General features: G+C 37.1%; 1 protein-coding gene across 9 annotated transcripts in view; it reads right to left on the reverse strand.

Annotated features, from left to right (window-relative positions):
* Positions 1–27,618, reverse strand: part of ST7 (suppression of tumorigenicity 7) — a 263,596-nt gene that overhangs the window by 189,507 nt on the left and 46,471 nt on the right. The window contains exon 1 of one of the 9 annotated variants that reach the window (XM_059933538.1): positions 12,773–13,125. The exons of the other annotated variants lie outside the window; for them this stretch is intronic. Coding sequence (XP_059789521.1) covers positions 12,773–12,794 — 22 coding nt within the window. The 5' untranslated portion in view covers positions 12,795–13,125. Of the gene's footprint in view, positions 1–12,772; positions 13,126–27,618 lie in introns of those variants that run through there. 9 annotated transcript variants of the gene reach the window in all.

The following is a 27,618-nucleotide window of genomic DNA, read 5'->3' on the forward strand; positions in this document are numbered from 1 at the left end:
ACATACTATGTAGTATTTCTGGTATGGAAAACTTTAAAAATAATTAAACTATTGATTGCTTATGTGCCATTAAGGGCTTGTCCCCCTACTTACCTATTTCACTTAAGAATTATAAGACTCTCATGAGGTTACCTATTATACCCATTTTACAGATGAACAAACTAAGGCTGAGATAAGATGCTCACAGCTACAGAGTAAAAGTAGGCCCCCTTGTCTGTCTGTCTCAACTCCCAGGTTCTGAAGCATTGTGCTATATACTTACACCAAAAATAACTAATATAGTAGGGCTACCTGGAACCAACTCAGAAAAAGGGTGAGAAAGTCAGTACAGATGAACTCATAATCCATTAAGTATATTCATCCCCATAGTTTTCAAAAGACTACATTAGTTAACTGGGGGTTATTACAGAACTGCTGTTTTATAAGCTGCTTAAAACAAGGGTGGGGGGATTTGATGTTACTTGCTTTAGGCATTAGATAAATGTTTACTGATTCATATTTATAATGCATATACATAATATGCTATGTCAGGTCAATTCAATCTCTATCAAATCTGGCTTCATGAAGTTTGAAGACTTTGGAAATTATCACAACTAGTGTCAAATAATTAGAAAACATTCTTAAAAAAATAAAGTCAATTCAAATTCAATTTAATTTTTAAAGGTGACAAATGCCATCCTGAATGTATTTTTAGAGAGAGGTTGGCTTCAAATCTCTTGAAATCATAAGGATCAATAGATTTAATAAACTCTTAAAAAGGCTGGTAACCCAGTAGGACTATAGGACCAGTTTCATAAGAAGAGGGATCCTGTTTCTAAATATAAAAATTTGTAAGTTCAGATCCTTTTAATTAAAGAAATGTGAATATTTAGGCAAAAACTGGAGTAAATTTACTTCTAAAATATAAGAAAGTGATTTCCTAAGATAACAAACAAGAGGAAGAAAGAAGTAGTTTATCATGTTGAGAGAGCAAATGTTTTAAAATAGCTGTAAAAATAGCATTTTACATAAACATACAAACTCTGCTTATCTATTTGCTAAAATATCTGCCCCCAAAGACTTCTACATGACAACATTTGTTTAGTAAAGTCTCATTTTTCAGGCTATTTAAGACTTTTCACAAGTTCAAGCAAGTCCTCCAAATTTGAATTAATGAGATTTTACTAATACCACCAACTTTTACATTTTACTATACTTTCCCTAGAAACAAATATTCAGTGGGTGAGGTAAGTTACTCTACTCTAGATAAGTATTCTTTTAGCAGTGAAAAAAAGAAACCCCAACTATTCTTTTAATTTCATAACTCATTTTACCATTGCTGGGAGAAACTAAAGAAGACTTAAATGAAAGGACGGATATACCATGTTCATGAACTGGAAGACTCAAAATTGTTAAACCATCAACTCCCCCCAAACTGCTTTATAGATTAAACACTCTCAATCAAAATACCAGTAGGACTTTTTGTAGAAATTGACAAGCAAATTTTAAAATTTCTATGGGTATGAAAGAATCAAGTATAGCCAAAACAATTTTGAAAAAGAACAGAACTGGAGTGCTTACACTACTTGATTTCAAAAGGAATCATAAATCTGTAGCAATCAAGACTATAATACCATGGCCTAAGGATAAACACAGAGATCTCTGGAATAAAATAGAGAGACAATTGATTTTTGATAAAGTTGCCAATTCAATGGGGAAAGGATTGTCTTTTCAAGAAATGGTGCTGGAACAACTGAATTTTGGTGGAAAAAAAATAAATGTCCATCATTACCTCACACTATACACAAAAATTTACTGAAAATGGATCATAGTACACATAGAAACAAAACATATAAAACGTTTGGGAGAAAAACCTTTACGACCTTAGGTTAGGAAAAAAATTTATATAGGACACAAGACACTGAAAAACTGTATTTTAAGAAAATTAAAAACTTAACATCATTAAGAAAACAAAAAGCTACAGTCTATAAGAAAATATTATCAAGACATATGTCTTTAAAAAGATCGTATCAAAATATATGAAGAACTCTTAAAATTCAATTATAAGTCAAAGTATTTGAACAGACACTTCATCAGTGAAGATATACCAATGGTCAATAAGCACGTGAAAAGATGTTCAACATCTTTACTGACGAGGGAAGTGTAAGTTAAAATCACAATATACCACTACACACTCATTAGACTAGCTAAAATTAAAGAGACTGACAATATCAAGTGTTGACAAGATATAAAGCAACTGACTCCCACACATTGCTGATGGGAATGCAAAAAAGTATAACCATTTCGGAAAACAGCTTGGCAATTTCTCAATAATTGCATTTCTAGGTCCTTACCCAAGAAAAATTAAAACATATGTCCACACAGAGAATTAAACATGAGTAATTACATCAGCTTTGTTCATAAGAACCAAAAACAGGAAACAACTCCGTATCAACAGGCAAATGGCTGAGCCAACTATGTATTCTTTCTACTACTCAGTAATAAAAAGAAATGAACTACCGCTAGCCACAACAACATGACTGAAAACATTATGCTGAATGAAACAAGTATACATTGTATGATCCCATTTATATGAAATTCTAGAAACATGGAGATACACTGCAAAGTGGCACAAGGTAATTTTGTGGGGTGACGGATATGTTCTATATCTTGATTGTACTGATAATGATGGTTACACATAGGTACACATTTGCCAAAATTCATCAAACTGTACATTTTAAATGGATATACTTTTAAAAATGGATAATTTTATCATATGTATATTGCTCTCCAATAAAATTTAAAGAAAAAGTTGGTTTCCCTTGTCATATTCTACCCATTATATAATGCCAATTCCAATGACATCCAATTTTTTCTCTGATTCATGGGTACCTGTGTCAAAAATAATCTCATTTACACTGCCTTAACTGAAAGAGAAACATATCGTTTTAATATCATAACCCTCTCTGTTCTCCTCTCACTGCCTCACCCCCCATATCCAGTTGAACTTTAAATTTTTTGAAAGCTTTTTGCCCTCTTATCTCTTATCACATGCTATTCCTCTGCATCCCATAAATGTTTGTGAAATTGAATCAAATAGAAGTTCTCCATAGTCTGTCTTACCTAGTGTTATTCTAAGAACAGACTAGAAATTAAGCCTTCAAATGTCCTGTGATTTTGTTTCTTTGTTCTATTTTTTTCAGTCATTTTTAACACAACCTTTTTTCAAACAGAATATTATGCCAGAGCCCAATATGTAAAACTGACATACATTTATAAGTTCAAATTTATAATATTTAATAATAAAGTCAACCAATGAGAACCTAAGTTCATCTATCAGTAGTTCCCCACATATCAAAATTAGTTATTTTTAATATGTGAATGTATCTGTTGTTCTTTTAGGATTTTTAGCAATTAAAAATGAAATTCAAATCAAATATTAAGAGCAGGGGTCAGCAAACTAAGGTGCATGGACTAAAGCCTGCCTACCACCTGGTTTTGTATGGCCCTTGATCTAAGAACGTTTTTTTGCATTTTAAAAGAGTTGAAAATAAAACAACAACGAAAGAAGAAGAATATTTTTTGACATGTGAAAATTATATAAAATTCAAATTTCCACATCCATAAATAAAGGTTTATTGGAACACAGCCACACTCATTTGTCTATGGCTTCTTTTGTGCTACAATGGCAGAGTTGAGTAGCTGCAAAAGAGATTGAATGGGCCACAAGTTTAAAATATTCACTATCTGGCTCTTTACAGAAAAAGTTTGCAGACCCCTGATTTGCACATCCCTGAAGCACCAACTTCATGGAGTAGAGTTTGGAAACTACTTGTGACAAAGTGTATTTTCCAAAGATGGCCACTAAGATATTTTCTATTCTACTTGCTCTTCTACAATACACTCTTGCCACTCCCTCACCAAGAGGAGTCCAATTCCCTTCCCTTTGAATCTGGGCTCATCTTAGTGACTTGCTTGGCCAATATAATATGGTGGAAGTGACTTCTAAGACTTCCAAGACCAGGTCATAAGAAACCTTGCAGCTTCCTCCTAGGTCTCTTGGATGCTATGTCACAGGATGCTTCCTCTGAGAACCTAGCACCATGATGTGAGAAGCTTGAACCTCACAGAGAAACCAAGAATAGGCATTCCTGCCTACAACCTCAGCTGAGCCTCAAGTCAACAGCCAGCCTCAACTGATATCCATGTGGGAGAGCTATCCTGGCCCTCCAGCTCAGATGAGCCTTTAGATGACTGCAGCCCAGGAGACATCTGACTGCAACCACATTAGAGACTCTACATAAGAACCACCAGTGGCTCCAGTCAATCAGTCAATCTGCAGAACTGTGAAATATAATAATAAATGCTTATTTTAAGTTACTATATTTTGGGGTAGTTTGTTATATAGCAAAAGACAACTGAAACACCATTATACTAAAACAAATCTAGGAAAGTTTCAGGTAAGAAATTCCAGACTTCTGAGTCAAGCCCATGCGTGGACTATCCACGCGTATCACCAGGCCAAACCCTACCAAAGCCTCCCGCTAAGCCTAGGTGTTCTAGAAGTAGCCGTGGATAAAGGAAGTAGTAAACAATACTCTAATGGAGTCACTGCAGTTTCCTAATCTGTATGCATCCCAAGCAGACTCACTGTTCCCCAAAGCATGCCAATAAGCCTGAGTCTTAGTCTGAAATTCTCACAAAGAAATGGAACATAATTTTTCTCATTCCTAAAATTACATCAGGATGGGCAAAGAAACAATTCTCGGTTTTCATGCTGTAAATGAACTGATGATTATAATTCCTCGTTATTTTTACTTAAATATCTTTAAAAAGTGATAAGTGAACTTAGATGAGATGTAGTCAAGTTAACAGTACATAGCAAAGTATCAGTAAATGGCAGTTTACCTCTAACAAATTTGGGCTTAATAATAAAAGTCCATATTGTCACCTACTCCTGCCTGAAGGGTGACAGGTAAGAGTTGTCCACTGACATATTTCTGATATGTGCCAGTTATGTGTGATAAACTCCTTAGCCCAGAAAATTTAATTAAACTGAGTATCAATCCCCTATAAAGCCCATACATCATATTTTCAATATTACCTTAAGCCACAGCAGATTCAAATTTCAAAGAATGAGTGCTTAGTGTATATGTTAGGTATGCTGCTACACTCTGGGGATATGTCTTCAATTGGTGTAAATTTCATTCAAAAGAGAGTAGCGGGGACTTCCCTGGTGGTCCAATGGTAAAGAATCCGTCTTTCAATGCAGGGGACGCCGGTTCAATCCCTGGTCGGGGAACTAAGATCCCACATGCCACGGAGCAACTAAGCCCGCCTGACACAACTAGGGAGAGAAAACCCGCACGCCACAACTAGAGAGAGTAGCCCGAGCACCACAACTAGAGAGAAGCCTGCGCGATGCAATGAAAGATCCCGCATGCCACAACTAAGACCCGACGCGGCCAAAAAAATAAAGAAAAAAAAAATTCAAAAAAAAAAAAAAACGAGAGTAGCAGCTCTGAATTATTTTGATATTACTGAGAATCACAATGTAACAGAGAATGGTCTGTTTATTTTATATAAAAAGGGATATTACTGGAACACTTAAGATTCCTAATTTTTTTTCTTAATTCAATAATTGTTTTCAAGTTTATTTAAATATTTATTCATGTGACTATTGTTCACACTAATGTGGAAAACACTTGCACAGATAAGTGTTTTAAGAGGAAAACATTTCAACCCTTTACGGCTTAAGGCAATTCTACAAAAGTGCTGTGACCAGTTAGTGATGTCTGCCACAGGGATGACCAGTAGTGAGAAATATGCTGGGCATTTGCCAACCGTGACCTATTTCATCAGTTTCATGCAGTCTCCTCCCTTCAGATCTCCTACTGGGTCCCTTCAAACATCCCCGTGATGGAACTTCCCCCCAGTCTTAGGAAGTGAGATTTCCCTTTCTTCAGCCAGTCTTTCCCACTGCCAGAGTCTAATCTCCACAGTGACCCTTGATAAGCCTTACCCTGGTGCAGATGTCCTGGCCCAAAAAGGCAGATTTCCCTAACATCAAGAGGTCATCGGATAAGCCACATTTTGGGCCCCAAGAGCTTAGATGGTAGACGGCCAAACCCTGGTAGAACGTGGTAAAGCCGTGATTTGCATCCAGGCAATCAAGCACCAGAGTCTCTGCACTTAGTCACAGTATCTGGCACGTGGTTGCTGCCATTTCTACAACACGTATTAAACTATATCTTGGTCCTTCAGTTCACAGTTAACTGAATCCATTATTAATAAAAGCAAAATCTCTATAGAGAAAATATTACAATTTACTACTCCAGCACAGCAAATGTGCTGTTAATGAATGTTTTACACTTATTAGGAAAAAAATGGTGGGATATAAATACGCTTCGAAAAACAATTTAAAATGACCATACAATTCATATTCTTGTGTCCCATATGGTCTTGTACTGAAAATTTAACAGTATTTGAACATAATTTAATGTGATGACTACGATTAATGTTCAAAATACACATTATCAGTGACTTTTGCAACTCAGAATCCATAACAATTCTATTCACATCCTGTGTAACTAACTCCATGGGGATTCTATAAGGAAAGTTTCCATATATGGTAATTTTTCCCCATAGACTCCGCACGGTTTATACAGGATATAAATCTGGTCCATTGTGACAATGAAAACAACAGATCACTGAAAACTCATATGTAATTTCTGCTGAACAAACCAAACTAACAATTAGGGAAACCAATACTCAAGTGAAAATAAATAATCTGAGAATTTTAAAATAACCACTGGGTATTTTTATCCCATTTCTGCACTAGTAGAATTAGTATATAAATACCCAGAAGGAAAAAAAAGTCCTATCTTTATTTAGTTTACAATATTCCCTTGATACTAAAAATTATGATGTCAACTGTTAACAGGCAAGAAACCCAAAAGGAAATTTCACATCAGAACTCACATTGTCAGAAGGAAAGAAAAGACAATAATATAGTAAGATAAGTCAAAAGTGTTATATGAGCTTTAACTTCCCAGCCTCCTGTATGACCATGTCCCAGTGTAAATCCCAGTGATCTATAATTATTTTTCCTTATTTGTGACTTTAGCAGTCTGTGGTTTCTATTTATCTAAAGTCATGCAATAATATTTTTTCTTTCATTCAATGTTCTGAGTGCAGAATTAGAGGTAAGTTTTTGGGTGTATATTTAAGTATTTGTATTTTAAGTAAGATGAAAGCATCTAAAATTCAATATAGCTAAATACCAACAGCCAGATTAAAGACGTAGGAAAGGAAAATAGTTGTTTCTAAATTACCTAGTTTCATATGACAAAAACTAATAAAGCGGGGGAGATATAGTACTAAAATGTCAAACATACATTTGACAGCAAAAACAGCAGTCTCATACAATTATTTAACAAGAACTAGGGTTTATATTGCAAAATACTCCAGTTGTGAATAGCCATTTTTGAATGACCACAGTTGCTGTTAACATCTCAACCAACTCACAAAAATTACACCAAAACAGTAGACCTAAGTTTAATCTCACGTATGATTGGTTGTCAAGAATGGCCCTGAAATGCACATAAAAAGGGAGTGTGACTCATTTCTCTATCAAAGAGATGCCCATTTAATTATACAGTTTCTTGGTGACCTAATATTGCTAGGGTATATTCATTTTACTATTTCCCACATAATGGCTCAAAATTTGAGATAATTACATTGTTCTTAGAAACATGGTACCATACTCACTATTAAAACTGAGAAGCTGTCAGTTCCAAATTAATGCATTCATCAGTAATGAAAATAAAAAGCAACAGCTGTTGGGACGTCCCTGGTAGCACAGTGGTTAAGAATCTGCCTGCCGGAGCGTTCCTGGTAGCACAGTAAAAATCCGCCTGCCAACGCAGAGGACATGGGTTCGAGCCCTGGTCCGGGAAGATCCCACATGTCGCGGAGCAACTAAGCCCATGAGCCACAACTACTGAGCCTGTGCTCTAGAGCCTGTGAGCCACAACTACTGAGCCCGCGTGCTGCAACTAATGAAGCCCACGCGCCTAGAACCTGTGCTCCGCAACGAGAAGCCACTGCAATGAGAAGCCCGCGCACCGCAACGAAGAGTAGCCCCCGCTTGCCCGCAGCTAGAGAAAGCTCGCGCACAGCAACGAAGACCCAACGCAGCAAAAAAAAAAAAAAAAAGATAGCACAGACTCTTTAAAAAAAAAAAAAGAATCTGCCTGCCAAAGCAGGGGACACAGGTTCCAGCCCTAGTCTGGGAAGATCCCACATGCCACAGAGCAACTAAGCCCGTGCACCACAACTACTGAGCCCGCGTGCCACAACTGCTGAAGCCCACGTGCCTAGAGCCCGTGCTCTGCAACAAGAGAAGCCACTGCAATAAGAAGCCCGGGCACCACAACGAAGAGTAGCCCCCGCTCACTGCAACTAAAGTCCGCGTGCAGCAATGAAGACCCAACACAGCCAAATGAATAAATTTATTTTAAAAAAAAAGAAAGCAACAGCTGCACTTTTGGTGCCCATCAAAGAAAACTGCATGGGGCATCACCCATGCCCCAAATCCTTTCCAGCATCTAGCTGCCTACTGAAGGTGATGTGGGCATGCAGAGAATGGCAGGGAAGACTTGTGGGCCAGCCACACCAGAGCTAAAGAGAACTGACACTCTGACACACAGGTCCACCATTTCCCCATCACCACTAAGCTCACAAAATACTACTGCTCTGTTCGGACTTCAGTGATTTCTTTTTCCCTTTCGAGATAACACTAGATGTTCTTTCTAATATATCACGACTATAACAAAATGTTGAGAGGAGGGATTAAATGACACTATTTGCCCCAAGGGCACACTTTCTGAAAAGGTAAGATGTTGCTCTCTTCACTGGTAGGTGCTTTGGAAGACACATTAATTTGTTAGACCAGGGCACAATTCCCACCACAGCACATCTTAAATGGTACCCTTGAGGCCTGAAAAAGTTAAACATAGGAGGGGAAACAGGAGGAGGACCGAGCAAGATAAACGCTAATTGAATAAACGCCCAAGTACTTGAAGTATTTACTCTTTGGAGAATAACTGGCTTTATGAGGAAGGATGCAGTACAAAACCAGTGTTCCTTACTCCACAAAAAGAAAAGATGAAATTTTTCTCCATTTATAAAATTTTAAGAGGAAATGAAAATTTTTTAATTTTTATAGAATTCAATTTATCAATTTTAAAATATGAACTATCATTAAGTACCTAAAATATGCATTTTAAAGACCACTCCCCTCACAAAACTTTATTTTTAGTACTTTCTTCTTAAACCTAAATTATTTTGATCACAGACTAAAATTGCATTTCCTCAAAGCAGATAAACAGCAGACTTACTTCTCCCATTTTTAGACATGGGAAATTTCAGTAAAGGAAAAGCTCGGTGAAATATATCAAGATGGTAACAGAGTTACAGAAGCTATACTTCCTGCTTTGTACTAATGATTAATCTACACATAACATAGAACACTTCCATTTAAAAGTGGGCTGAAAATAGATTGTGCCCAATTTACACAACTATGGGAGATTCAGATACACTGAGAAAAAAATGTGACTGGCACTGTTGGAGTTATTCTAAAGTGAATTAAGCAGATATTCACTGGGCCTTCCCTGGTGGCGCAGTGGTTAAGAATCCGCCTGCCAATGCAGGGGACACGGGTTCAAGCCCTGGTCCAGGAAGATCCCACATGCCGTGGAGCAACTAAGCCCGTGCGCCACAACTACTGAGCCTGCGCTCTAGAGCTCACGAGCCACAACTACTGAGCCCAAGTGCCACAACTACTGCAGCCCGCACGCCTAGAGCCCATGCTCTGCAACAAGAGAAGCCACCACAGTGAGAAACCCGTGCACTGCAATGAAGAGTAGACCTCACTCGCCACAACTAAAGAAAGCCCGCGTGCAGCAACAAAGACCAAACACAGCCTAAATAAATAAATAAATAAATAAAATTTTTTGAAAAAGAAGGTATTCACTGAAACGAGGTCAGACAAAGCAGTTATTAATTTTGTTGCCATAACTATGTAAGTTTTAACTTTGATAAACAAGGGTCTACTCTTCCAGGTAAATTTTTTGTCATTTTTAAGGCTCTTTTGTGTATGTGTGTGTGTGTGTGTGTGTGTGTATGGAAGAGGCGGGTGCTTTTTTGGCATTTAAATTAAGCAATACTATTTTCAGTGAGACAAAACATGTTATAATGTGATACCCAGGTTACCTCAAATTCCTGACCTCAAAGGTCTGAAACAAAAAGTCAACTTAATCAATACAGTACTTGAAAATGAAGACATGGACATTTCTACTGACATTTCCTTCTCTTATAAGCAAAGAGCAAGGAGGAGAGAAAGAAAATTTTAAAGAGCCATGTACAAGTGACTATGTCAAAAGAATTCAGAATAGTGATTACCTTTTGGTGAGGAGGAGAAGTAAAATTGACTGGGAAGGGTCATCACAAGGAAACTTTCTGGAGTAATAGAAATGTTCTGTATCTCAAACTGGGTAGTGGTTCCATAGGTGTAAACATAGGCAAAAATTCAATGAGCTACACACTTTGACTTACGCATTTTATTGTATGTAAACTATACCTCAATTTAAAAAGTAAAAGCATCCAATACAAGTAAGGTACTGCAACCAGAAATCAAGGATAAGAATCATGAAATCAGAATATGTTAGAAAAAAAAAACAGACCTTTCCAGGATCTAGCACAGCACTGTACATCGAGTAGATGGCTAAACAAGTATTTATTGTAAAAGTTTAGTAAGAATATCCTAGGTGGTTTGGAAGATCCCTTCTGAACTAATTAGAACTTTTAATGTGACTATTTTTCAGAATATTCCAAATACAGATAGTCTCAGCCTATAAAATAGCCTCCAAAAGATGGACATTATAGGTCTAGAAAAGCTATGCCTCAAAACACAAAGAAAATACAATTGTCTTAACTCTGAGTACAGATTTAAGGAATCTCCTTATCTAAAGAAAGCAGTCCATTCTCAACACTTTACAACCACTGACAGTACAAATCTATCTATGGTCTTCTAGGGATAAGCAGGAAACAAAATTTAATACTCAGTAAAGTCAAAAAATGCCCAAAACCTACATGATGATGTTCTGTCTTCTGAATGGTATTCTACCTGTACAGTAATTTGGTAGCTATGGAGACCAAAAGCAACCAGCAGTTTTCAAACAGAGCACATAGCACATGTGTGATATTATCAAAAGATCAGGTTTAATGATCAAGAAAGTCAACATGTCTGCTTGGTAAACCTGGCCACACAATGCTAGAGTCCCTATGCCAAGAACCCAAAGAGTCCCACACTGAGTTTCAACTTCCATTTTCAGCTAAACAAAGTAATAAGACTAATTTTCCTTTAGTAGATAAATATTTCTATCTATACCTAGGTTCCTACATAAACAAAATTCCATGACTGAAATGAAACTGGAAGGTCTTTGCCACTAAATAATCTGTTTCTATTTCTTGGGTGACAATAATTCCAAATGTATCATTAAGTGAATTCAAAAAACATTTTTAAATTATTAGAAAATAAAATTGCCACGTGCTGAATGGGACATTACATCTCATTGTTATTCTATCTTGACCTTGATAATGCAGTGTGGTAATTTCAGAAATGGGAAGCTTCTAGGTAAAACAACAAAAATAATCCACCCTTTAAAAAAGCCAATCAAGAAACAAAAGAACTGAGGATTATTAGCTCTCTTGAAATACTACTATTCTGGAATAATCATCAGCTATGCACAAATAGTCACACTGATCACCTGAGATCAGAAAGAAAAGGTTGGTATATTCATCAGAAATGTGTTTCCTAAATTCCTACCCTAACCCCCTCTCCCCACAAAGATAGTGTCTTGCCAATGCTTAATGTTCTAGGTCAGCAGGTTGAGTCTCTTTAGAAATTCTTAACTGTCACCTTTGCTTATGGATAATGACAAAATATTCTGCAGAGCCTGTATAACTGCATCGACAAGTTATACTATTCTACATCCAGCATTAAATAATCCTCATTACTTAGGCTGGTCATCATTTTTCAAATACCCGTTTTAGCTGTCTACAAGTGCCATCCAGCCCAGCCCCTTGTGCAGGGCCTGCTCTGCACCAAAGCAATTTCATTGTATAAGTTTTAAGACAGATACAATGCTGCTGGACTGTGGCACTAGCCAGCATATCAAAATTGAAGCCATTGTGTAAAAAAAAAAAAAAAAAAATCCATCTTTAAAAATAAAGCTTATTTCTTATTCTTTAAATCTACATATAATATCTACTCCTATGTTTCTGTAAAAATATGGAAGAAGAGGATATAATGATACCCCCATTCTCCTTTTAGATAAAAAATGTAAGCCCTTTTTTCCTTTTTAATAAACACTATCATGTCAGATCCTCCAGTATCTATTTTAGGGTTTAGGACCATTATAGAACCCACAACAATAGATCAGTGACAGACTTGATCCCATCAATTAACACGTTCTGGGGAGGCTGCCCCAATTCCTGTCTTCCTCCCCTCCCTCTTGGAGGCCTGGTTTTGACCACACTGACATCCCTGGCCTTAAGGATGAATAACCCAGATAAGGGGGAGTCCCTTCCCTGAGACCAATTTCTTTGTAATTAGAGCCAAAATACAAAAGCTGTTAATGACCTAAGGCAAAGTGATATGAACTCCAAGCCAATGAAACCATGACAGCAAACAGATTTCTAAACAGCAAAGTGAGATCCATTTACTTACATGAAGATTCAGTGCCAAACATGGCTGGCTCCAGAGGCTGCTTTTAAAAGATTAGAAGAAAGGAAAAAAAGGAAGGAAGAAAAATCGAGGAGAGTGTACGTGTGAGAGTGGAGAGATGAGCTGCTACACAGCAGAGGTCGTGAAGACAGACAATGCAGTCCAAGCTGTGTCCAGCTGCCAGATTCTCCTCTTACAAGCTCCAGTGTTCTCCCGTGTGATTGAAAAGCAAGGTCTCCTACAGCACCAAAAACCGAAGAGCTGTTTTGGAAAATCCAATACGGAAAGGCAGGCCGACGTGGCTCTTCTGGGATGCAGGGAGGCAGGACTAGGTAGCAGCAGGGGCAAGACTGCGAGCAGCAGCAACAGCGGATACTGCAATCCCCAGCCCTGTTATAGCAGTAAGACAATAGCTGGGCTTATGCATACACTGGTGACGTCAGAGACACTGCACAGACCGACTGCGCTGCTTGAGCCAGAGGCTCCAGGGGCTTCAGGGGAGCAGGCAATTCAAAGGGGAATTCCTTTGTCACAAAATGCACCAGACCAAGAGCCACATATATATTCACCCTCCTGACAAGATCCTCATCCTGTGATACCAGGCACTAAAAGAGACCTCAGAGAAATTTAAATATTGGCTTTATAGCAACCAACCACAAAGATATGCAAATCAGGGTTCTTGGTTTTATGCAGCAAGTAGAACTTCTCAAGGGAATTAAGAGTATCAGAAATGAGAAAAATAACCTACCTTTTAAAAGAACTCCAGAGCTCATTGTTTTTTCAGTAGGCTTGTGGTAGACTGACAGATCAGGGGTTGTACACTCAACCACAAATATGTGAAAATATGTACACTATTCCACACACTTTCTGGGCATATAAATTCACAAGCAAATGTAACAGTAAAATAATACTATAAGCACTTAGAACACTGCTTAACACCCAGTGAGCATTCAAATGTTAGTGAATACATTATTATTTATTTTGCAACTATTATTCACATGTGAAAACCACCACTCTAGGAATATATGTATGTACACATATTTCTCCTATCCCGTCTCTTTTGCCTTATTTTTCTTCATTTTACCTTGTGAGAATTCCTGTCATTTCTCCCGAGTAACGCAGTCATGTTAACGCTGTGTGCACACACCAGTGTACCCCTGTGTGCAAGTGGGCATAATTCTTTTTCCTCCATCAACACAAAGAAGATATTATTATTTTGTCTCTTGACTCATTACGTGCATTACCTTTACTCTTAGAAATCTGTTTTTTCCTAAAAGCTATAAGTGCACAGACTTTAATTAGAATGTCTATCCAACACAAGCAAAGAAAGTTTTGTTCTAATATTTTGAAAATACTGAAATGCATAAAAGTGTGTTTTTTTCAATAATCCCACTTTTAAAATCATATAAAATAGGAAGTTCAAAAGCTCAAGTTTCTTTTCCATCCATTCATCTAAGGTATATACTTTTTCCAATATTTTCTAAAGTTTACAAAGACATGTCTTTATATAACACAGTTTTTAAACATTAAATTCTTATATGATTGTGGAACTGCAAATTATCATCTAAAAAATATCATTAATAACTCTCTGGTCAGTATATGTAGATCCATCTCATCTTTAAATGGTTACATAATATTCCATTGTATGGATGTGCATAATTTATTGAAGGTAATTTGACCTTTATCTTACTGAAAATGCTGAACCATTATGAAGAAATTGCAATGATGCTACATAAGAACAAATATTTTGTTGTAGCTAAGATAATAATAACTAATATTTACTAAATGTTTACTATGTGCCAGGTATTATTTTGGGAACTTCACATGTATCAGCTTATGTAATCTTCATAACAACCCTACAAGGTAGGGTTATGCACATTTGATAGACAGTGGTCACACTGGTTACTAAGTGATAAGCTGGGACTCAAACCCAGGCAGTCTGGTTCCAATACATAGGCTCTTAACTACTCTTCTATAATGCCTCTTGAAAAATAAAAAAATAATTACCAAAATTATATTTTAAGAATTCAACTAAAATGAAAGGAAAATAGAAATCAACTGAAAATATGGAGAAGAAAATTCTTAAAAGAGAAGGGTCACCAAAAAAACTAAAAATGACAGAAAGGACTATACTGAAAATTGCAAAAATTAAGAAAAATGCATCCCTCCCAAAATAAGTGGTCCAGGTCAACAACCAATGGAGAACACAGGCATACCTCAGAGATACTGTGAGATCGGATCCAGTGCATATACAACTTATGTTTACACTGCACTGTAGTCTATTAAGTGCTGTAGCACTATGTCTAAAAAAAAAAAAAATGTTAATTTTAAAATACTTTACTGCTAAAAAATGCTAACCATCATCTGAGCCTTCAGCGAGTTGTAGTAGTAACACCAAAGATCACTGATCGCAGGTCACCATCATAACAAATGTAACAATAACGAAAAAGTTTGAAATATGTTGAGAATTACCAAAATGTGAGACAGAGACACAGAGTGAGCAAATCTGTTGGAAAAATGGTGCTGATAGACTTACTTGAAGCAGGGTTGCCACAAACTTTCAATTTGTAAAAAGATGCAATTTCTGCAAAGAGCAATAAAAGAATGCTCAATAAAACGAGGTATGCCTGTATCAATAATAGTGTTGAGACACAACTGCAGGAAGTGGGAAAGGGCAATACACTTCAAAAGGGTTGAAACCAGAACAGTATCTTAACATAAGATCTATTTCAAATTGCATCCCAGATGTTGCACATGAATAGTCACACAAATGGGGGTGGATGTGGCCATCAGAAAGGCAAAAGGAAAAGTAGAATGAGAAAATGATCCCTGGGTAGAGATACAGTTAGTCCTCCGTATCCACTGGTTCCACATCCATGGATTCAACCAACTGCAGATCAAAATATTCCGTAAATAGAAATTCCAGAAAGTTCCAGAAGCAAAACTTGAATTTGATGCACACTATTGACATAGCACTTACACTGTATTTACAACAACTTACATAGCATTTATAACATATTAGGTATTATAAGTAATCTCGAGATGACTTAAAATATGCAGAGGGGATGCATGTAGGTTATATGTAAATACTACACGATTTTATATAAGGGATTTGAGCATCCGTGGATTTGGGGGTGAGGGCAGTCCTGAAACCAATCCGCCACAGATACCGAGTGACAATTGGTACTTCCCACCAGAGGCCATAGTCTATATGTGACAACTTCTTGCTGACTCACTGATGTAGCTCTTTCTTCAGCTTATATGTGAGGGTGTATATATGCATATATAAATACATTTTTCTGAGTGCCTATATTTATTTCTTGGCACAGATTTCTAAGAGTAAGTTAAAGGCTGCAATATTTTTCAAGATGTCTACTTTTTAGATAACTATAGCAGGATCAGTATGTTAAAAACGTTAGGTCTCTGGGCTTCCCTGGTGGCGCAGTGGTTAAGAATCCACCTGCCAATGCAGGGGACACGGGTTCGAGCCCTGGTCCGGGAAGATCCCACATGCCGCGGAGCAACTAAGCCCGTGCGCCACAACTACTGAGCCTACATGCCACAACTACTGAAGCCTGCATGCCTAGAGCCCATGCTCCGCAACAAGAGAAGCCACCGCAATGAGAGGCCCATGCACTGCAACAAAGAGCAGCCCCTGCTCGCCGCACTAGAGAAAGCCCGCGCCCAGCAATGAAGACCCGATGCAGCCAAAAATAAATAAATTAAATAAATAAATGTATATATATAAAAAAAAAAAATTAGGTCTCACTTGCCAGCAATCTGGACACATATGACAACCTCTGACTCCTATTAAGGTTTCTATAACCTCTGGATGCCTGAGGTATTTCTAAACACTTCAGAAGGTTGGAATCCATATGGCTAAAGACCCATCTTTGACAAAACAGATGCCAAAATTTTAGTTTGCTCCCATTCTCTCCTCTGGGCAGCTGGCATGAGCTCAGAGAATGAAGACAAATATTAATGGCCTGCCTAAGGAAAACATCATGAAAGAAAATGAAGGAAGAATAAAACTGACTGATGTCCTCCACGCCCCTTCAAAAAAATCACATAATACATTCCAAAACCAAAATGATCTTTGGGTTATCAATTATGTCTAATTATGCATGCCTGCGACCCTGCCTGCCTGGGACCCTGCCCTTCCATTAGTAAAGCGAGTACTGTTAATTTCAGGATAAAATTAGCAATGAAAGAAGAGATCAGTATTCAAAATAATTTAGTGGTCAAAATAATTATTGTTAAATTAGAATGTTGCTGATAAAGAAAGATAATAGTGAAAATCTTAAAGTAAATCAATAGTAATTTTTAGAAGAAACCCCATTCATAAATTGACTCAACAACTATTTCCTGAAAGCCTACTGTTCTGCACTCTAGGGATACAGCCATTAACAAACTCTCTCCTCTTTGGAGCTTATATTCTAGAGGGTGAGACGGACAAACAAATATGTAATATATCAAGTGGTAGTACATGTTATAAAGAAAGATAAGAGGAATTAATGAGGAGTGATTGAATGGGAGGGTTATTTTAGGTAAAACCGTCAGATAATGTCACCCTAAAAAGATGACATTTCAACAAAGACCTGAAAAAACTGAGAGGAAACCACATGGGTAACATGGAAACCACACGGGGGAAAGAGCTTTCCAGAAAAACAAAATAAAATACATCTATTCTTGAATATTCAAGACTCAGTTTTCTACTGGAAGATATCCCCTTTAGTGCTATGATGCTGTCATTAGTACAAAAGTGGTTGTGCTGAACTGAAATAAATAAACTCTCTTTTCTAATGCAAAAGAATTCACTCTTCCATGAACTGAAAACATGTGTGTTCTTTTCTTCAAAGTTTAGTAGACTAAGTATACCTATATTTGCAAATATGTAAATGTTTATAAAAATCACCATAGAAGACAATACTCAAAATAGCTTCCTACCACATCAGACAACTAGCTTAATAAATGTTATCTCTATTAGTGTGGTAAGAACTTAAACCACATATTCTCTTCAGAGTACATACAAGACCTAATTTTAAAAGTGTCATATCTGGAATTTCTCTGGAGCTGTATCCTTTGTTCACATTAAAGCTTTATTTTCTTACTATTCCTCTTGATGTGTATTTAGCATGTTAAAGTTGTGCGTCTTTTAAAATACCACCTATGCATTTATAAAGTATTACTTAAAAACAACAAAGAAGTGTTTTAATGGCAATACATAAACTATAGAAAAATGAAAAAAAAAACAATGATTCTGTTCTTTGGAAAAAAGGTACAAATTTATAATTAAAAACAAACTCATAGTAAAGCTCCCTGTTAAGATTATAGCAATTTGATTTCTTTGTATATGTCTATAAAATGTAGTCCTTTCTGCTTCAACATAGTATCACACATACAGTGAGCCTTCTAACAGGTAATTATATTCTATTTCAGAGCCCTGGAATGAAATTCTGGTACACTAATGTTATAAGGAAAAGAAATTCAAAATCCAGAGAGAGCGAGAGAGAAGGAGAGAAAGAGATACTACTATAGTATTTGCTATAAAGGAACTCTAAAATAGGAAATATGGATTTATAGAAAAAACATATTTGGGTATTTGGGATAATTAATTACTTTTAAATGTTTTAGCTTCAAAATATATTTACCACAGAAGTCCTTTACATAGCAAGTGCCTAAAAATGGCATTTTATTAACAATTTCACAAAAAATTTGATTTTCTCACCATAATTAGCTATCTTGCCAAAGATCCTTCCATAGATCAAAAGCGATCATTTATAAAGAACATGTAAATAATGCTTAATTTAAACACACACTGGGATTTTTTCATTATTCGGGGTATGGAAAGTAGGTCCCTGCCCTGGTGGAAATATCTTCCAAAGTTTTAGTTGTTTAGTTTAAGAGGAATGTGTCAGAAAACAGTGTCACCGTTACCCAAAAGTTCGAATTTATGGTAATATAATTTTGAATTACCTGCATAAGTTTTGGGCAAAGATCCATGTCCATATCTCCTTACCATCACCTCACCTCCCAACCCCACCTTCACCCCATCCAATCTAAAGGAAGCTCCCACTTAATCATCAAGAAACACCACCCCTGGTTAACTTCACCTTAACTTTATTCTTGTACCAACTTACCACTCAGTGAAACTAGAAACTGAGAACAAGGCTAAGCAGTTTAAAAAAGGAAGAGGTCAGTTACACTCAGAAAATTTAGGATAAAAACTGAAATTCTCCAATTCACTTCACTACGTCAACCGCATCTAAAAGATCAGGCCACACACATGCACAAGAAAACCAACACAATGGCAAAAACGTTTTACAATCTCTGTAGACTGTGTATATATTTTATTCTCTCTGTGGCATAATCTGAACTCAAATATTTGTATTCTAAACCTTCTGGCCCAGAGGGTAGAAATGCGGATTAAATATGGGTTGCAGTTTATTTTAAGTCTGTTTGAGTATGACCCAAACTGAAACAGAAGAAACAACAAGGGTATGTCTGAGAAATTCCCTTAAGTACTTATCCTAAATTAATCACAATTTGTATACAACAAATTCATACATACTCAGGAATAAATTCATGCATAATAATTTTTAAAATACATTTATTTACAAACATAACCAATGTAACTTTTTAAAATACTAATTCAAAATAGTATATTTTAAGTAATTCTACATGGCTGGAAAATATTTTAAATTTAATTTTACCTGTATAATCCATAATGAAGCAACAGGCAGGGAACCGGGTATTTTCCAAAGTAAAACTCTATCAGACACAAAATGAAACAGCTCCCTGGACAGGCAAACCACTCTGGGGAAAGCCTCCTGCCATGTGACATTGAGCACACACACTTCTGCTTATCTCGATTCAAGCTGCAACGGTCATGGCTCTGCTCTCCTTTGCCTGTTCTTTTAAAGCCATCCTTAGAAAAGTCTTTCTTAGAAAAGACCTATTATTTCTTCCCATTTCATTCCTGTAGTATTAGTTTAAAACTAGGGAAAAAATAAATTCTCTTCTTTCTCTAAGTGAAAAGAACACAAGATATCTATACTTCATCCTAGTACTCAATGTTACAAACCCACATAACCTGAAATGAATCAGCATCCAAATTTTTAGGAAAAATATTGTCATTATGTTCATTCCTTTGATAGTATGCACATGTGATCAATTTGAAACATTTGATTTGTAAACAAACCTAATACAGGTGATGAAAGAACTATCCTTTAAAGCATATCTAAAACCTTTAACTCATTTGTCTGAGTCCTGAAACAGACATCAGATGGAAAGGACATATGGTCATTCCTGAGACAGACTGTATCTGATGTAATCTTTAATGTCACATTGCCACATGCATTGAGCCATCTTTTCCTTCATTGTCAATTGTTTTGATCTTGAGTGTGTCCTGGCTAAAGAAACCTTAAGAATGGTTACTTCATCTTGATACAACAATTCTTTAGACCTTGCCCAGAGACAAGATATAAATAAATTTTTAAATTTTTTATCGGCTTTCTTTTTTTTTCAGCAACCTGAACAGTTGGACAATTTCCAATTTAGAGACATCTTAATGCTCCCTTAAACTGCAGCTACTTTGAGAAAGATAAGGTATTGGTGTTTTGAGTGGTTTTACTGGAGTAATGGGATGTTTTGTTTTGCTTTTATTTTGCTACTTTCCTTTCCATTGAATAAGTTTCTCCATAAGATAATTACAAAGTTGACAGTACTATACAATATGAATCTAATTTTCAATACAATATCAAAAGTATAAATAGTACAGAAATCTAAACATTCTGGGCTCAATATCATCTATAATTTTCTGAAATAAATGAGAAAGCATCATTACATTCAGCCATCTAGTCAATGCTTCATCACCATAAGCAGATCCCATTACACTACCATTCTGCTAACAGTCAAAAGCTGTTAATTCCCATCAACCTCACCTGTCATTGTTGCTAAGCAGCCTTGTCTCACTTCTCGGGCTTTAATTCTCTTTGTCTCAATCTAGGGTGCTAGCTGGGGAGCCTTCCATGAGCTATAAAAATTTGATATACTTTCCTCCTGGTAATTAAAATGTGCAAATGGTTAAAACATTAATGCCATGATTGTTTTAAAATGGTATGCTTAAAATGCCTAATAATAACTGTCTTAATTTCCACGCAACTTACATGTGTGTGGCAACACTGATAGCCATTATCAGATGTCACATGAAATGACGTTTTAAGCCTTTCATAATTTAGTACTGTTAGCATGGATTTTTAAAGTTCTTTAATTATTTGAGCAGCATTATTGTAAGAGCAATTGTTTTATTTTTATCTTTTATATTTTATTTATAACTCTTAAGTCACAGATATTTTAAGGAAATGCATTTTATTAACAAAATGAGAACATAATGAAAAATCCAAATTAGAAAGTAGAAGATAGATGGATAGATGGGTAGATAGCTATAAAACCTACAATACAGTTAAGTGATTTGCCACACCTCAGAAAGCCAGCAGAGTGGTTGAGAGCCAGGCCTTGTGTCAGACAGAGAAGGTTTAAGCCACAACTTAGCCACTTCTTATCTGGATGATCTTAAGCAAGTTTTTAAATCTCTCTTGACTTCAATTGCCTCATAAGTTAAGTGACAAAGGGCCTAGATCAATGCCTGGGTTGTGATAACAGCTAATATGTAAACAGCACTTAATGTGGACCAAGCACTGTCCTAACTCATATATTAATAACTTACTTAACCCTCACAGCAACCCTGTGAGGTATTATCCTCATTTTATAAGTGAGGAAACTGAGGCATGGAGGGTATGTAACTTAACTGAGGTCACACACTATACATAACAGAGCCAGGATTTAACCCAAGTAGTGTCGTTCAGAGCCCTTGTGCTTAACGACTACACACACTGCCTCCATAGAGTAGGTGATCAATAAATGGAAGCAGAACAAGAAAAACTGTTTCCAAAAACTAGGTTCATTCTTTCCAACCCTGCAGTTTGCCAGATATTCTAATAAGCCATGTATTAATAAAAATTCAGAGTTTATAAAAATTCTCTTTTTATAGTCCATCTTCAATTCCAACATGCAGAAAAATTAAACAGATAACCAGAATGAAAGGGATAAGGCTTACAGTCATTGTGATAGCTTAAAATGAGAGTTGCATTAGCCAGTTAGGCAGAAATAAGTACTCAAGTGCAGAAAGCTATAACCATAAAAGGACCTGTACTATGTACTACCCGCACACTCCTAGCAACCACTATGTCCCTCCCTCTCTACTTTTCAGTTTCCAAATGTCACAGTAGATACTACTTGTCTGGCCTCTAAAGAGTCTGAGCAGGTTCCTCTGACTGCAACTTCAAAGCTCACTCAGGAGGAGAGCGCCTTCAACTAGACGCCCCTGCCTTCCTCCCCAAGAATCTTCTCTTGCCTCATCTCACCCTTGGCAGAGGAGACTCGCTGGTATGCCTAGATGCACCCCTCGGACACGGAAACAATCACATCACAGCCCTCTCCTAAACGTGCTTACAAGTCATGGGAGTCAGAGGTCCTTTGCAGGTCACCTGTTCCGGCCTACAGCCCAGGGACCAGTGTCCTAAGTGTAACTTACTGACTCAGGAGCAGCCCATGCTGCACCCCCAAACCACATCCCAGATTCATGCTACAATTTACCCCTTCACAGTCCAAGCTGGAAGAAGCATCGTTACTGAATCAACAGACCTGGGGTCTAGCCTCAACACTGCCACTCATTACCTCTCTGGTCTGGGATAAGTCCTGGAACCCTCACAGGTGTCTATTCCCAACAGGCAAAATGAGGAGGTTGAACTGGATGACCCCTAAAATCCAGTTCAAATCCAATAATACAGGATTCTACTTTAAACCAATTACAGCAGGATGAGAAAACTCAAGTAACTCCCGGCAGGGAGCTCTTCCTCCTCCTCCAGCCCACACCATCCCCTCCTCCATCCTGACAGGGCTTTGGGAACAGCCCCACCTCAAGGGTGGGAAGCCAGGGAGCCAGCAGGTATTGTCCAAATCCAGTGCATTCACGCTGAATGGCTGACTCCTCCAACTGTTCAGGCACTGTTCCTCCCTAGACAGGCCCCAGTAACTCAGCCTAGGGGTGACCAGACAAATACAAACATTCATGAAACGCAACAGAAATAACTGTTGGAGGCCAAGCCTACTGGAGAGTTCATGCCCTGGTGGGTCATACCTCTTAGGACAACAAGGCCTGGGTGCCAGCAATAAAGCTTCTGAAGGTGACCCCTCCTTCCAAAACATGATTGAGACAGCCTGGACAGGGAGTGCCAAGTTTTCTGTAGATGACAGCTCAGACTGAGACACACATCTCCTCTCTTTCTCCGCCATGGCTTTCCTATCTGGAGTAGTTCTTGGTGTGGGAGTCCATAGCCCTTTACCCTCCTCAGAAAAGGAGAATGTAACATAAAACCATTTACCATAATTTTACCATAGTATCTTACACTGTATTTCCAACCCACACAATAACTCACTTTATTGCACATTTTAAAACCCCAAGCCCAGGACTGGATTAAAAATGCTTACCCTTTTACTCCAGAAATGATAACATGGGGTTTTCCCTCCAGTCTCTATTCTCACCCTCCTCGCCGACAAGTCAGTGAAGTCAAAATGCCTTAATGGTATGCTTCATCCCAACTTCCCTTTACTCTAAGTCAGAACAAAGGTTACCTAAGAAGTTGATGCTCACCCATGCTTCTTACCACCCACTCCAGCCTGCATCCACCTCAGTATTTCCTTTTCACGTTCTGTCATCCTTCACTGGTTTTGCTTACTGAGCTGCACGATTACCACATGGCCTATTCCATAATGTGAGAAGACTCCACTGCAAACAGGGTTCTCTGACTGAAGAAGATTCTAACAGCATGAGCCCATCTCCTCCCATGAGTGAGCTCTCCATACCTCAAAACGTTTAAGTAAGCTAAGACAGAGAAGCATCAAGCACCAACCAGATAACAAAACAGCCCTATGAAGTAAGACGGGGACTGTTCAACTCAATACCATGGCCCAGACCAGTGCTATACGTTCTCCAAGACAAAATTAAGAACCATCCTCACCAAGCACAAAAGCACAATTATGACCAAAGGCAAGCTGAAACCTGAGAGAAGATCTGCTTTATCCAACTCCAAACCTTCAGATAAGGTTTATTTCTAGATAGACAACACCTGTTTGCTATGCTTGAAAAGAATGGTGGCAGGATCCAAAGCTCTCAGTAGCTGTAAAACTCAGACCTCTTATAAAGTAGCAGGGGCACTCCTTTCTTACACGAGCCCCAAGAGAACTGACATCAAGTAAACACAGACGGAGAGAGGGGGGAAATAACTTTTATAAGAGGTGGAATACCATTGATGTTTTTATTCTATCAAAAGATTACTGTAGGGCTTCCCTGGGGGCGCAGTGGTTAAGAATCTGCCTGCCAATGCAGGGCACACGTGTTCGATCCCTGGTCCAGGAAGATCCCACATACTGCGGAGCAACTAAGCCCGTGCACCACAACTACTGAGCCTGTGCTCTAGAGCCCGGGAGCCACAACTACTGAGCCCACATGCTGCAACTACTGAAGCCCGCGAGCCTAGATCCCGAGCTCCACAACAAGAGAAGCCACCGCAATGAGAAGCCCGCGCACTGCAACAAAGAGTAGCCCCTGCTCGCTGCAACTAGAGAAACCCGCGCACAGCAACAAAGACCCAACACAGCCAAAAATAAATAAATAAAATAAATAAATTTTAAAAAAAAAGATTACTGTAAAACGAGACATTGGCTTAAATGTTTAAGGCTAACCAATGAAAAAGAATAACCATCAACTAACCTTGATGTAAAATTAAGAGCCATGAAAAACATAACTAACATTATTAAAATGTCTGGTAAAAACATGAAAGATTAAGATTTTCTGCCCACAAATATGAATCTAACAATAAATGTTTGTTAATTTTACACTTTGAAAGTGCGGGTCATTTTATATATATTTGAATCAAAGTTCTAGTGGAAAGATCACAAGCAAAATCCAGGTTTCTACAACAAACAGAGAGGTACCCAAGCCAAACATATCCTTCTGTAGAAAGCTTCTTTAGAAAAACCACAGACCTTCCTGTGTGGTTTTGGTGTGTTCACCTGGCTGGCAAAAGGAACCGCGGGAAAATAAGCAAAGGAAGTCATGAAAAACAGTCATGAATGGACTACTGTGGTTGTCCCTGAGGCAAAAAAACAGTGGAGAATCCTTTAAGAAATGTAGTAGCATTCAGCTAGAGTTTTTGGTAAGCAAAGAAAGCCACAAATTTCCATGGTACTCCAAAACATAAAATAATACTGATGTTTTAACAGGGGTCAGCACTATTTCTACAAAGGACCAAACAGTAAATATTTTAGATTCTGTGGGACCATCCAGTCTCTCTCACAACTTCTCAATTCTGCCATTATAGTGCAAAAGTAACCATAAACAACACATAAACAAATGAGTATATGTAGCTGTGTTCCAATAAAACTTTATTTTTAGACTGTGAAACTGGATTTATCATTTTCATGTATCATGAAATATTTTTCTTCTTTTGATTTTTTTAAACCACTTAAAATATTTTTTTAAAAACACTGTTAGCTTGCAGAAACAGGTGGCCCTCAGACTATAGTCTGCCAGGCCTGTTCTATCATCTTTAGCTGATTTGACCTTTCTCTGAAAGAACTCTGATTTTCAATTAGGTCTCTGCCATTAAAAAAACTCACAAAGATAATGGATTCCATCAACAACTGCTTGACAGATCAGCGCTGGAAATTTAAGAAAACTTGTACCCCAATGCCCTTCTTTTTTAATGATATTATGAGCAACACCTAGTCTTGACAGCCCACACTACCTGTTCACTCCCTATCATGTTAGAGTTAGTAGTAAATGCTGAATCAACTTGTGAGAAATCATCTACTTTAACAGTGTAACAAAAACATTTCCAACCCACATACATCTATAGCCCTCAAAAATTCTATAAAAATGGAAATCATTAAGACCTCCAAATCTCCTCAATTATACTATAAGCCAGGAAACTTTATGCAAAGTACACTCAGAGTATAAAACACAAGTAACAGCTAGTTTAGTATGAGAAAATCTAACCCCATTCACCAACAGTAGCTGAAGGAGAACTCTTGAGAAACAAGAAACTTAGATTTCAAGCCTAAATGCATAGTCAACTACTTCAGGTAGCCATTTCACAACAGTACCTCATTTTTATGAAATTAAGAAGTAGGTTTAGATTATTTCTGTGGTCTTTTCTACCTCTAAAATGCTTGCAACGAGCTACACTAATTATGATATCTGATGTAGCTCACTGAGAGTTTCAGCAATTTTCACTTTTCATATCCTTCAGATAAGAAGCAGATAATTTCTTCTCTGCTCTTTTATCTCTGGCTTTTTGAAAGGCCAATGAAAATATATTTCTGATTAGGACAATTGCTGCCTCCTTAGAAATACCCAGTCTTAACACAGATGTAAGTGATTCAAGAGAAAATGTAATGTAGTATGATACTTGGAAGATGCTTCTAGAGACAGATATTTCTGTCTGCTGCAACTATAAAATACAAATTGTGGAGCCTCCTCATAACAAAAGCACACCATCATCCTTTAGCTACCACAGAAATTTGTGTTTAAAATTGCTTCCTTTTTCTACAGTAATCACATCCTTACTCTATACAAACCACACTGCAGTCTGCCTCCAGAATCAAACAGACCTGCATTTTGTCCCTGCCACTGCAACTTGTAAACTGAAAGGTACTCACCTCCAATTCTCATTTTCCCCATCTGTGGAATAGGAATGCCGTTCTTGGTAGCAATTTAATGATATAATTGTGTATAAATGTTGATGTCTTCTGGAAGACATCTCCAATACACTGTTAGGTTTAAAAAATAACTTGCAAAGCAACAGGAATAATATGATAACACTTTAGAGGTTTTTTGTTTTTTGTTTTGAAAAGCATACAGTGGGAAAAAGGAAGGAAATTCTGACACATGCTACAATATGGATGAATCTTGAGGACATTACCTAAGTGAAATAAGCCAGTCATGGAAAGACAAATACTGTATCATTCCACTTATATGCAGTATCTACGGTAAGTCATAGAGAAAGAAAGTAGAAGGGTGGTTGCCCGAGACTGGGAGGAAGGGAAAGGGGAATTGTAATGGGCATAGCACTTCAGCAAGATGAAAAAAGTTCTGAAGAATGGTTGCACAACAATGTGAATGTACTTAACACTACTGAACTGTACACTTAAAAACTAGTTAAGATGGTAAATTTTACATTATGTACATTTTACCACAATTTAAAATTTTCAATAAATTTTTAAATAAAATAAAATTTAAGACACTTTAAAAAAGCATACAGTGGATACTTTGGCAGTAAAACTACTGATGATTTTCACTTTCTACTTTATATGATTTGTCACTGTTGCAAAAGTAGAATGAATTCACTATGGAAAACATTCAACCCGAAAAAAAAAGAAAAAAGGTATTTTCACTTTATATGTAAATAAGCCTAAAAGGCTGAAAGCCGTAAAAATCTACCAGCTAAGGGTCCCGTTAGCCTTTTTTTAAGAATGAAGTATAGTTGATTTACAATGCTGTGTTAGTTTCAGGTGTACAGCAAAGTGATTCAGTTTTATATATATATATATATATATATATATATATATATATATACATACATATACACATATATATACATATATATATGTATATATATATATTCTTTTTCAGATTCTTTTCCATTATAGTTATTACAAGATAAAAGAAAATTACAGGCCAATATCACTGATGAACATAGATGCAAAAATCCTCAACAAAATACTAG

Source organism: Balaenoptera ricei, chromosome 9 (assembly GCF_028023285.1).
Source record: "Balaenoptera ricei isolate mBalRic1 chromosome 9, mBalRic1.hap2, whole genome shotgun sequence".
Lineage (NCBI taxonomy): Eukaryota > Metazoa > Chordata > Mammalia > Artiodactyla > Balaenopteridae > Balaenoptera > Balaenoptera ricei.